Genomic DNA, 12,123 nt, shown 5'->3' with positions numbered 1-12,123 from the left:
GTGTTATGAGTAACTGAACAATGGACAGGGAAGACCCAATTTGGTGAGGTTTTGTATTCAGGTTCAATTTGAATTAATATAAGGTGCTTGGGAAAGGTTCAGACTGAAAAAGTTTGAGGACTAAAATTATTATAGGCAACATGATGGAAGGAAGGAAGTAAGGAAGGAAGGAAGGAAGGAAGGAAGGAAGGGAAGGAAGGAAAGAGGAGGAAGGAGGGAAGGAAGTAGTAAAATTTTTAAAAAAGGAAAGAGGAAGGAAGGAAGGAAGGAAGGAAGGAAGGAAGGAAGGAAGGAAGGGAAACAAGATATTTCAAACATTAGCAGAATTCTCAGATTCAATTCCAAACCATATACTGTTTAATTAAATTCAGTGACATTAAAGAATTTTATAATACTAAACTGTAACTGTTAGCTCATGACAGCAGATTGAATCAAACACTCACATATTCTGCCCACTAAAACACTACTGAAAGGACAAAATATAAATATAAGAAAAAGCCCACAGCAGACATAGCACAGGGAAAGGTCCTAAGCAAGTATGAGTGCTAAAAGTTTGAACAAATAGTCCTACCAAGGATAATGGCAGAATGAACTCAGGCACTCCAAAACAAGCAAGAACAGCTAGTGAGAAAGGGAATAAAGTGCTGAGATTAAAGGCGTGCACCACTACACCTGGCTTGTGGATTAATATTTTAACTGCCAAGAGTTAAGTCAGTGCTTAAATTCTCTCTCTACAATGTGAAATGTTTTGGTCCCTGACGTGCCGCAAACCATACATCATCTATATAGATACAACAGGTGTTAAAGGGAAGCAGAAGAAATAGGACCTTCTAAAGAACTAGGCAAGTCAGGCAAGGTAGCACACACCTTTAATCCCAGCACTTGGATCTCTGTGAGTTCGAGGTCAGGCTGGTCTACATAGCCACTTCCAGGCCATCTGGGGCTACAGGGAAAACAAGCCTCAAAAACAACAAAAAGAACTGGGCAGCCAGGTAATATTCATAGGCATAAAGAAGAAATGTCTAATACTTTCAAGATAGTTCTTTTTCAAAAGCAAATAGATTATACACCACTATTCAAGTGATCTTTATTCCTGGGTTGTAAGGATGGTTTGATAAAACAAATACACCATATTAACAGAAATATATACCATAATATGGTACATCATATTAAAGAAAGAAAAATAAAAACTATTATGATCTGCTGAAAGTGGTGGCACACACTATAATCCCAGTACATAGGAGGCTGAGACAAAAGAATGAAAATACAAGTGAGCCTCAGCACAAGGAAAGTCTCAGCTACATAAAATAACTTCAAGAAGAGCCTGGGCTACATGAGACACTATCTCAAATAACAACAACAAAAATCACATGATCAACACAATAGATGCAGCAAAAATAATGAACAAATTTTAACACTCCAGCCAGGTGTGGCGATGCCTGCCTGCAATGCACTGGGGAATATAGCAAATTCTAGGCCAGTCAGGACTACACAGTCAGATCCTGTCTCAAAACAAACACCTCTTAAAAATAGGTACAGGAGAAACGTACCTCAATAGAACAAAGGCCATATATGACAAACCAATATCTAATATCTGATAAGAAAACAATATCCTGATACATATATAGAGAATTCATACAATTCAGTGGCCAAAGGGGGAAATAAATACTATATAATGTTACTTATATGTGGAATCTGCAAGTGTCAAATGCATACAAGCAGAGACTAGGACAATGGCTATCTGGGAATGGAGGACTGAGAAAAGTGGGTCATGCTCAAAGAAAACAAGCTTTCATGTATAAGATGAATAAGTTCTTAGGATCTAATGTACAGCACAATGACTACGTATGTATTCTACAATTGAAATTTGCTGAGTACTCTTAAATGTTCTTACCACCTTTTTGGTAACTATGTGAATTGATAGATGTGTTAACAAACCTGATTGTAGCAATCATTTCATTACATATATCATCACATTATATACTGTAAAAATAAAACTAGAAGCTGGGCGTGGTGGTGCACGCCTTTAATCCCAGCACTCAGAAGGCAGAGGCAGGCAGATCTCTACGAGTTCAAGGCCAGCCTGGTCAACATAGTGAGTTCCAGGACAGCTGGGGCTATAGGGAAACCCTGTCTCAAAAAGACCAAAAATAAATAAACAAATAAAAATTTTAAAAAATAGAACTAAAAACAAAACCTGTGGAGTTTTTTGTTTTCAAACAAGGTCTCATGCATCCCAGCCTGGCCTTGAACTCTCTATGTAGCAGACAATGACCCTGAAATTCTGACCTTCCTGCCTTTACTTCCCAAATGCAGGTGTGCACTATACACCTATTTATGCGGTGTATGTGTGTGCACTGGGCACACACGTCATAGTGCATATGTCAGAGGACAACTTGTAGGATTCAGTTCTCTCTTTTCACCATGTGAGTTCTGGGGATCAAACTCAAGTCATAAAGCTTGGTGCAAGCACCGTTACCTACTAAGCCATCTCACCAGTCCCAGTCTGTTCTTAATAAGCTACCAATAATAGAATGAAAAGATAACTCACAGACTGCAAGAACATATTGCTAAGAATCAAATCAGTAATGGAAAATAAAAATAAAGAGGTCTTGAACCAAAGTGAAAACTCAGACAAAAAAACAGGCCAAGGCATTCAATATTTTTCAGTCAGCTAGGAAATAATTAAAAACCACGAGATACTAGTCTATGAGTGCCAGACTGCACAAAGTATGACAAGAGCAAATGTGGTTAGAAATTTGAAGCCACATGTACTCTAATCAACTATGCATTTAAGTATCAGCTATGAGAGGTAAAGATAAGTCCACTCTTCACCTATCCCCTAGGCATACACCATGTTTGCAGACATACAAAGAATAGATTAGAATGGTCAAAGCAACATTGTACATGAAGGCTAAAATGGTTATCAAGACATAGATAATGCACAACAATCTCATAAAAGTCTGAGGTAAGCCAGGCATGGTGGAGCACACCTTTAGTCCCAGCACTCGGGAGACAGGCAGGAGGATCTCCGTGAGTTCAAGGCCAGCCTGGTCTACATAGCGAGTAGGACAGCTAGGGCTACAGGGAGACCCTGTCTCAAAAAGGCCAAAAAAAAAAAAAAAAAAAAAAGCATGAGGTAAAAGAAGGTATACAGTATGAGTTTCTTCAAAAATATTTTATTCATGGGGCTAGAGAGATGGTTCAGTGGTTAAGAACACTGGGCGAATGTTGCAGAGAACCTGGGTTCGGTTTCCAGTACCCACATGGCAGCTAACAACTGTCCTTAACTCCAGTTCCAGGGATCCAACACCTTCTTCTGGCCTCCCCCAGTTTGCACTCACGTGGAGCACTTACATATATGCAAGCAAAACACTCATACACATAGAATAAAAATAAAAAATATTGTGTTCAAAGAGAAGTGGTAAAATTGTGAAGAAAAATAATCAGGCTGGAGAGGTGGCTCATCGGTTGGGAGCACTGGCTGCTCTTGCAAAGGACCAGGGTTTGATTTGCAGCATCCATATGGTGGCTAACAACTATCTATAACTCCAGTTCCAGGGGATCCAATGCCCTCTTCTGACCTCTGTGGGCACTGCACGCATGGGTGCACTTACATACATGCAGGCAACACACTCATACACAGAAAACAAAAATAATAAATACTAAAAAAAGAAAAAGAGAGCCAGGCGTGGTGGCACATACCTGTAGTCCCAGCACTTGGGAGGCAGAGGCAGGCAGATCTCTGTGAGTTCAAGGCCAGCCTGGTCTACATAGTGAGTTCCAGGACACCTGGGGCTACAGGGAGACCCTGCTTCAAAAAAAAAAAAAAAAAAAAAAAAAAAAAAGAGAAAAGAAAAAGAAGTAAACCAGCATAAAACTATAGTTGGGATAGTGGTTACTTCTTGGAGGTAGACAGAAATATGAGGCCATGGTGGCAGAGGATTGAAATCTAACTACTGGGGAGCCTGAGGCAGAAGAATCAAAAGTTCAAAGCTTGTTTGTACTACATCAAGTTCAAGGCTAGCCTAGGCAACGTCACAGGACTAGAAAAGTAAAAAGGAAGCTAGAGATATGGTGAGCTAACGTGCACTAAATTCTAGGTTCAATGCCCCCCGCAAGACCAGAAAGGATATGCAGGTACATATATAGTACAGACAATGTTCTCTTTCCAAACTGGACAGTGTTTATTCATTACTAACATTCAGTTGTGTGTTGTGAAATACATCTATCCAAGCACTCAAGAGGCAGAAGAAGTGATGGGAATACCAGGCCAGCCTGGTCTACATAGTGAGTTCCAGGCCAGCAATGGCTCAAAAAAAAAAAAACCTACTGCAATGTTTGATAACTTAATAAAGATAGTATCTATCATATTTTTCTACTATAATTTTTTTCCTTCGAAATTACTTTGTGGGGAGGTTATCTGAGACAACATAAATATGCTTTTAAGTAGGTTGACTGTTATCCTTCCCCAAACCCGTGAACATGACCTTATTTGGAAAAAAGGTCTTTGCAGATATAAGTAGGTTAAGAATCTTAAAGAGATCATCCTAGATTAGAGTGAGCACTAATTCCAAAGACCAGTATCCTTAGAAGAAAGATGAAAAGACAATTCAGAGAAAGCCGTATCAAAATGGAAGCCAAAGGAGCTGGAGAGATGGCTCAGCAGTCATGAACACATACTGCTTTTGCAAAGAACCAGAGTTTAGTTCCCAGCACCCATGTCAGGGGTCTCACTATCCCTGTAACTCCAACTCTGGGGGATCCAACACCCTCTTCTGGACTCTATAGGTATGTGCATATACATGATTACATAGCCCCATATACATACATTTTTTTAAATAATTTTTTAAAAATATGTATGCATGTATTGCCTGCATGTAGGTAAGTGCATCCGTGCCATGCAATGCCCATGGAGGATAGAAGAGGCTGTTGGATCCTCTGGAACTGGAGTTACGGACAGTTGTTAGCTGCCATGTGGGTCTAGAATTCGAACCCAGGTCTTCTGCAAGAACAACCAGTGCTCTTAACTGCTGAGCCATCTCTCCAGCCCTTAAAAAAATAAATCTTTTAAAAAATGGAGGCTGTTATGGGGTGGGAGTGGTGGTGCACACCTTTAATCCCAGCACTTAGGAGGCAGAGGCAGGCCAGCCTGGTCTACACAGTGAGTTCCAGGACAGCTGGGGCTACAGGGAGATCCTGTCTCAAAAAGAACCCCCCCCACAAAAAAAGGAGGCTGATGCATCTACTTTCAAAACAAGAAATGCGGGGAGGAGAGGGTGCACATGCCTTTAATTTCAACACTTGGAAAGCAGAGGCAGGTGGTTCTCTGTGAGATTGAGGCCACCCTGGTCTATACAGGGAGTTCCAGGCCAGATAGCAGCAACCAGAAGACAGGCATAGCACCAATTCTCCATAGGGAACCAACTCTCATAATTCCTTGATTTCTAACTTCTCGCATCCCAAACTATGAAAGCATAAATTTCTATTGCTTTAAGTTACCCAGTCACTGGTTACTTCCTAGGCACTCCTAGGAAATTAATTCTGCTCCTTAAATTTTCAGCCATTATATTTTGTTTTTCGGCGTATGAGCATATCGCCTGCATGCATGTAAGTGCATACATGTTGTGTAATGCCTGTGGAGTTTAGAAGAGGGTGTTGGATCTCCTGGAACTGGAGTTACAAATGGATGCTGGCCACCATGCGGGTGCTAGGAACTGAACCCAGGTGCTCTTAACAGCAGAACCATCTCTCCTGCCCCATAGGTTTGTGTGTGTGTGTGTGTGTGTGTGTGTGTGTGGGTGTGTGTGTGTGTGTGGGTGTGTGTGTGTGTGTGGGTGTGTGTGTGTGTGTGGGTGTGTGTGTGTGTGTGTGTGTGTGTGTGTGTGTATAAAACCTGCCCATATCCTCCTGTATACCTTAAATGGTCTCTACCTTACAACAGCTAACAATGTAAATACTATGTAATACTTGTTACACTGTGTCCAGGGAATAATAAGTCCTAGATGTACCTATACATAGCTAAAGTTGCACTGTGTTCATCCCTTTTATTTGCTTTTATTTGATGTATATGGGTATTCTGCCTGTATTTAAGTATACTACATGAAGGCAATGCCCATGGAGACCAGAAGAGGGCACTGGATCCCCTGGAACTGGAGGTAAGGACAGTTTTGAGTTGCCATATAGGCACTGAGAACTGAACCCAGTTCCTCTTCAAGAACAGCCAGTGCTCATAACTGCTGAGCCATTCTTCAGCCCCCATTTTCCTCTTTAGACTATGGAAATAAAGGGCTAATAAGAACATTATTTCAGGGCCTGGAAATTTAGCTCAGTAGCAGAGCTCTTTTCTAGTAAGCACAAGATACTATATTCAATCCCCAGCACTAAAAAAAAAAAAGTATTTATTTAAAAATATAATTTAGCCAGGCATGGTGGCACATGCCTTTAATCCCAGCACTTGGGAGACAGAGGCAGCAGATCTGTGAGGTGGAAGTCAGCCTGGTCTACATATGGCATTCTAGGCCAGCTGGGGGCTACTGGAAAACCCTGTCTCAAAAAAAAAAAAAAGTATTTATTTAAAAATATAATTTAGCCAGGCATGGTGGCACATGCCTTTAATCCCAGCACTTGGGAGACAGAGGCAGCAGATCTGTGAGGTGGAAGTCAGCCTGGTCTACATATGGCATTCTAGGCCAGCTGGGGGCTACTGGAAAACCCTGTCTCAAAAAAAAAAAAAAAAGTAAAAAATAGGATTTATTTCATCTTTCCTTTCACACTGGACAGAAAGTCATCTAAACTCAACTGACTGCTGCAGTTGGTTTGCTCAGTGTGATCTGGTGAACCCTAGAAGGATTAGTTATGAGTAAGGGTACTGTCAGCCAAGGACCTCAAGATTCAGCTAAGAGGCAGATACTACACAATACTGGTTTCTTAGTGGTCAGTGTAATCTTTACAGTGGTTCCTCATAATTCTAAAGTTCCTTTGCTCTTTTTGCTGTGTTGATACCTGCACTGCTGGTGCAAAAGCAATGAATGCTGATAAAACTTCTAGAACCTTGGAGGTAGACAAGATGATAGCACAAAACCAAGCTAGTTGTCAGCTATGTGTTCTTCACAGCTACCCATTTAAAGTTTTAAAAGAAAAAGCCAGGCTTGATGAGGCATGCCTGTAAACCCAGCACTGAAGAGGTTCAGGCAGTAGGGTCAAAAGTTCAAGGCCAGGGGGTTGAAGATAGTTCAATTGGTAAAGAACCTGCAGAACCCATATTAAAAAGCTGGGTATGGGCAAGAGTTTGTAATCCCAGACCTAGGGAGACAGAAACAGGGAGATAGATCCCTGGGGGGTGTTGGCCACACAAGCCCACAAAGTTCAAAACCGGCCTGCCTGGGTTACATAGTGAGGCTGTCTTATTTACTGGGAAAACAACAAAAGCATGGTAGCACAGGATCAGAAATTCGTACACTCCAAGTCTGAAGGCTCCCTGGGCTATACAAGACTATGGCTCAAAAACAAATAAATAGGAAAGAAAGAAAACAAAACAAAACAGAAAAGACTAAGAGGCCAGTGGTAGTGGCACATGTTGCCTGTAACCCTAGTATTCCAAAGTCTAAGGAAGAAGAATTAAAAAAAACAAGGCCAGCCTGAGCTACATGGTAAGATCCTAGCTCAAAAAGCAAGGAGGAAAATAAACCAAGGTAATTAAGACTTGGTCATTTTGTATACATTTTCTTCAAAAAAAGAAAAAATTGTGAGCTGCTTTCTTCAAGAAAAGCAAGATAATATATGATACAATTCTACTGTTGCTTGAAAAACTCAAATTGGGAACATGCATATCTACCACAGTGGACTACAGCCTTCTCAATAATTGGTCTTTTCTGCTAGCATCAATGACAGTAGAAAATTTATGTTCTGCATTATGTACTAAAAGGCATCAATATTCAGTAGATATTAACTCAGTGTGCCATTATTTTCTAAATGATTGATATACCATGTCAAAAATCACATATGGGTAAAAGACTGATGAAAGCCCTGAGAGAGAGAGCTGGGGATGTTAACTGAGTGGCGAAAGATTTGCCTAACATATGCGAGACCCTGGGTTTGCAGAGGGTTATGGATCTTAATGTAAGACCATTAAATTTCAATAGTGAGGTTTCCGATACCAAGTCAACCACCCTTAAACTACCACCAGGGGGTTGGAGAGATGGCACCGTGGTTAAGATCACTGGCTGCTCTTGCAGAGGACCCAGGTCTGATTCCCAGTACTAACATGGTAGCTAACAACTGTCCAAAACTCCAGTTCCAGGGGATCCAATGCTCTCTTCTGACTTTCATGGGCACTGTACACAACACAGGTGCACTTACATACATGCAGGCAATATACTCATATACATAAAATAAAATTATTCTTTTTAAAAAAGAAATGACCACTACACAGAATAATCAATGATCTGAAGATACTAGTAAAATAATCCTTTTTCCTACATCTGTGCATGAAGTTCTTTTCTCTTTAAGATAAGTGTCTCACTACATAGCCCTCACTGGCCTCCAACTTACAATATAGGCCAGGATGGCCTTGAACTCAAGAGATCTGCCTGGGTTTGTCTCCCGGGCGCTGGGATTACAGGTGTGCACCACTTGGCACGTTCCTTTTTCTTTATAGACCTCAACCAAACAGCACAAGAAACTGAGTGCAAAAACATGAGAATTTAGGTGTCTTCCATGAAGCCAGATATTGATACTCGCAAAAATACAAAACAATGCCGCTCTTTGTACTGTTTTTATTTTGGAAATGATGTTTATGTGTAGTGAGTTTATTATTGCTTATAAATTGGAATTTTACTAACTGATAGAACTAAATCAAAGTTCTTTGGGATCCTAATAACTTAAGAGTACAGAAGTGTGGGGTAGTGGCTCAGTGGTGGAGCCAGTGCTCAACACGTGTGAGACTCTGGATTCAAACTCTAACACTATAATAACTGTCTGGAAGTCAAAAAATTTAAGAACTGCTGATAGCCTAATAATCATCACAAAAGTAGAAAGGGATGTTCAGTTCCAAAACAAACTGCAGTACCACAGAAGAAAACATTATCTTGGAATCTATATAATCAATATATTTTTGGCTGAGGGGGTAGTAATCCAAGAAAATGAACTATTTTAAACAGGCCTGGAAAAAGGTAAGTGATCTAAGCTGATAAAAACATGGCTAACAAAACTACAGAGACAGGCTGAATATGGACTAGAAAGAAGTTGGTCTATAGATTATGGACTTCAGAGTTTATTTTATGGAAAATGAAGAACTGAACAAAAACTAGGAACTGAAACAAGTTTTTTCACTTGCATTTCCTATGTCAAGATTGTCATTTCCTCAGAATGTTTTTTTTAATATCCTTTTTAATTCAAGTTTTGAGGATGGAGTTCAAAGGTTTAGCTGATACAAAGTAAACTTTACCATGTGCCTGAATACAAGGCTCTAACAAAACCATGCATCATCATTAAGAATGAAGGTATGATTCCAAATGTATGTGCATTTAGGGCTGGAAAGATGTCGCAAGAGTTAAGAATATATTGCTCTTCCAGAGAACACAGGTTCTTGAGTTCTGTTCCCAGAACCCATGTTAGATAGCTCACAACCACCTGTAACTTAGCTCCAGGGGGATCTGACACCTCTGGCCTTCTAGGACACCTGCACTCACATGTACACTCACTAAATAAATAAATAAATCTTAAGTATGTACATGTAAATAAAAAAAAAAACACATTCACACTTAACAGCATGGTCTCTGTTTTTTTAAAGAAAATGCTCAGGGGCTACAGGTGTAGCTCAGAGGGAGAGCTTATGCCTACTTAGCATGTGAGAAGTCCTGAGGTTCATCCCCAGCAATGAGAAAACTTTAGGGAAAAAAAAAAAGAGAAAAGTTCAAGTATTAAAGTTCAAATTTTTTAACTTTTCCTTTCTTTCTTCTTTTTTATTTTTGAGACAGTCTTGCTATGTAGTTCTTGGCTGACCAAGAACTTACTATGTAAACCTGGTTGGCCTGGAACTTACACTGATCCTCTTGCCTCTGCTTTCCAACCACACTCAACTATAAAGTTCCAATCTTAAAGCCTTTTTTGATTCTTAAAGTTAAAACATATGGCAAATTTATGTTCCCCAGGAGTACTGCAAAATAAATGAACTCTGTAATGGTTCTTTGTGTCTAATCTCCCTCTATCTTGCTGCCTCAATGCCCACTTTTAATTCCTCTACAGCCAACTAAATGATGTTTTTCTAGAACATACTACGGTGCTTTCAGCTGTACTCTGCCCAAAGGAAAAGAAAATAAATTCATAACAGGGGCCCCAGGGATTGGATGAGAACTGCCTCCAAAAGGCTTACTGGTTGGTGTTTGAGGCAATCAAATACTTCTTGGCAAAAAGCCAAACAGATGGAAAACAGACTTTGAAACCAGCTAGCTAGTCTACAACTGTATGACAAAACCTTTCTAAAAATATTCTATATTTTACAAATCTGTAACAGCTTTCTCTATGTCTGTCTCTTTAATGAAAATAAAGCAACTTTATTATGCCACCATAAATAAAGAGTTTTTAGAGACAGAGCAATATTACTTTTCTGTAACAAAGACATGTATCATTTACCCAGAGCAATAAATAAACAAGCATAATCCTGTGAAATAGGTTACATAAATATTGTCTACCTTACAAGACATTCCAAAGTCGGGTGAAACTGCAATTACATCGAATATTTAGAAATTAAAGTACGTGTTTCCTTCCTTTATCTTTTGCTACTTGGAAAGGTATTTACATAAGTGCTTTTCACTATGAACTTTTGAGAACTGTGCATTAATACATATCCCTAACATGGGGCCAGTTTAAGAGGCGTCAAAGAGTTGCGAGCCTTTATTTTTCATAAACAATTCAAGGGATGATACTAAAACATAATCACAACAAAATTCCTTCCAAGACTAAGTTGCCTGTGATTACATCTCAGCCCTTCTTAGTCACACTTTCCTCCACTGAGCCACGGGGGTCAATTTGGAGAAGTGACACCACCGGTAGGAGGCAACCAAGAGGGTAAATCAGGAGCAAAATTATGACAGATGCTAAGGACACGCTCCAATTCTTTCCATCTCCTGCTTCCTTCGCCTGGCCCACGTAGAAACGTCTCTTCTTCCAATTTATCTTTTGGTTAGAATCTGGCGCCGGGTTTCAAACACTTGTTCGTTGGCTACCACCAAAGAGAATCAGCGAAGGGAGGGGACAGTGCCCCTGCCCGCGGGAGGGTGGAGATTAAGCCAGGAGCGGTTGCTGGGAGACAGCCATCCTATCTTTTCCGAGGCCACTCGATGTGGCCGGACCTCCAACCCTGAGAGTCTTCAATCTCATCACTGCACTTTCACCACCCGGGGGGTTTTTTTTGGGCAGGGGGGAGGTCGCCACCCGAGCCCGGCAACTTACCCAGTTTCTTCCACATGGCGAGGTGACAGGCGAGGAAACCTTTGCGGATGGCAGCGCACACCTTGGCGGGCTCGGACGAGGCGAAGCCCTTCTGCTTCTTGATGAAGCCCCACAAGTGTTCCCGAGCAAACTGTGCCGCCTCCCGGCCTCCGTGCCCATCGCACACAGCGAAGAAGGCCACAGAGGAGCGGCGGCGACAGCAGCGGCCGGCGGACTGCGAGGCCGCAACGTCCGGAGCCGACGCCGGGCCTTTTCCTGACGCTCCGCCGCCGGGAGCAGCGGGCGGCGCCGTCGGTAGAGGCGCCGGCTGCGCGAGTGCCAGCCGCGGCGCCGGCTTTTCTTCTGCAGTCAGCTCGGGCTCCACCACGATCTGAGTTACGTCCTCCATGTACTTCCTCCCGCCCTGGTCGGAGAAGACGCTCACTCCCAGCGAGTACAACCCCGCCATGGCCGGCTGCCCGGGATCCCGTCGCTCCCACGCAGCCCGCCGAATTCCGCGGCCGGAGACACACTGGCTGCTCGCGGGCCAACTATTGTTTATCTTCGACGCCGCCGAAAGCGAGGAGGGGGCGGTCCCCAAGGTGGGGGGGGGGCGCGCGATGTCGAGACTTGTCCGCGAGAGCTGGGCCGGGAAAGCCGCGGCGAAAGGAACCGAGCAGCTGCGCCTGC

General features: G+C 41.9%; 1 protein-coding gene across 2 annotated transcripts in view; it reads right to left on the bottom strand.

Moving 5' to 3' along the window:
• The window catches only part of Ppm1d (protein phosphatase, Mg2+/Mn2+ dependent 1D), a 39,193-nt gene extending 27,070 nt beyond the window's left edge, over positions 1–12,123 (bottom strand). The window contains exon 1 of one of the 2 annotated variants that reach the window (XM_008842641.3): positions 11,455–12,123. In XM_008842641.3, coding sequence (XP_008840863.1) covers positions 11,455–11,902 — 448 coding nt within the window. In that variant the 5' untranslated portion in view covers positions 11,903–12,123. The remainder of the gene's footprint in view (positions 1–11,454) is intronic. The other variant, XM_008842642.3, reaches the window with a different exon arrangement.

Source organism: Nannospalax galili, unplaced genomic scaffold (assembly GCF_000622305.1).
Source record: "Nannospalax galili isolate Female #2095 unplaced genomic scaffold, S.galili_v1.0 scaffold879, whole genome shotgun sequence".
Classification (NCBI taxonomy): domain Eukaryota; kingdom Metazoa; phylum Chordata; class Mammalia; order Rodentia; family Spalacidae; genus Nannospalax; species Nannospalax galili.
Note: the sequence above shows the minus strand (reverse complement) of the source record. Positions and strands in the feature narration are given on the sequence as shown.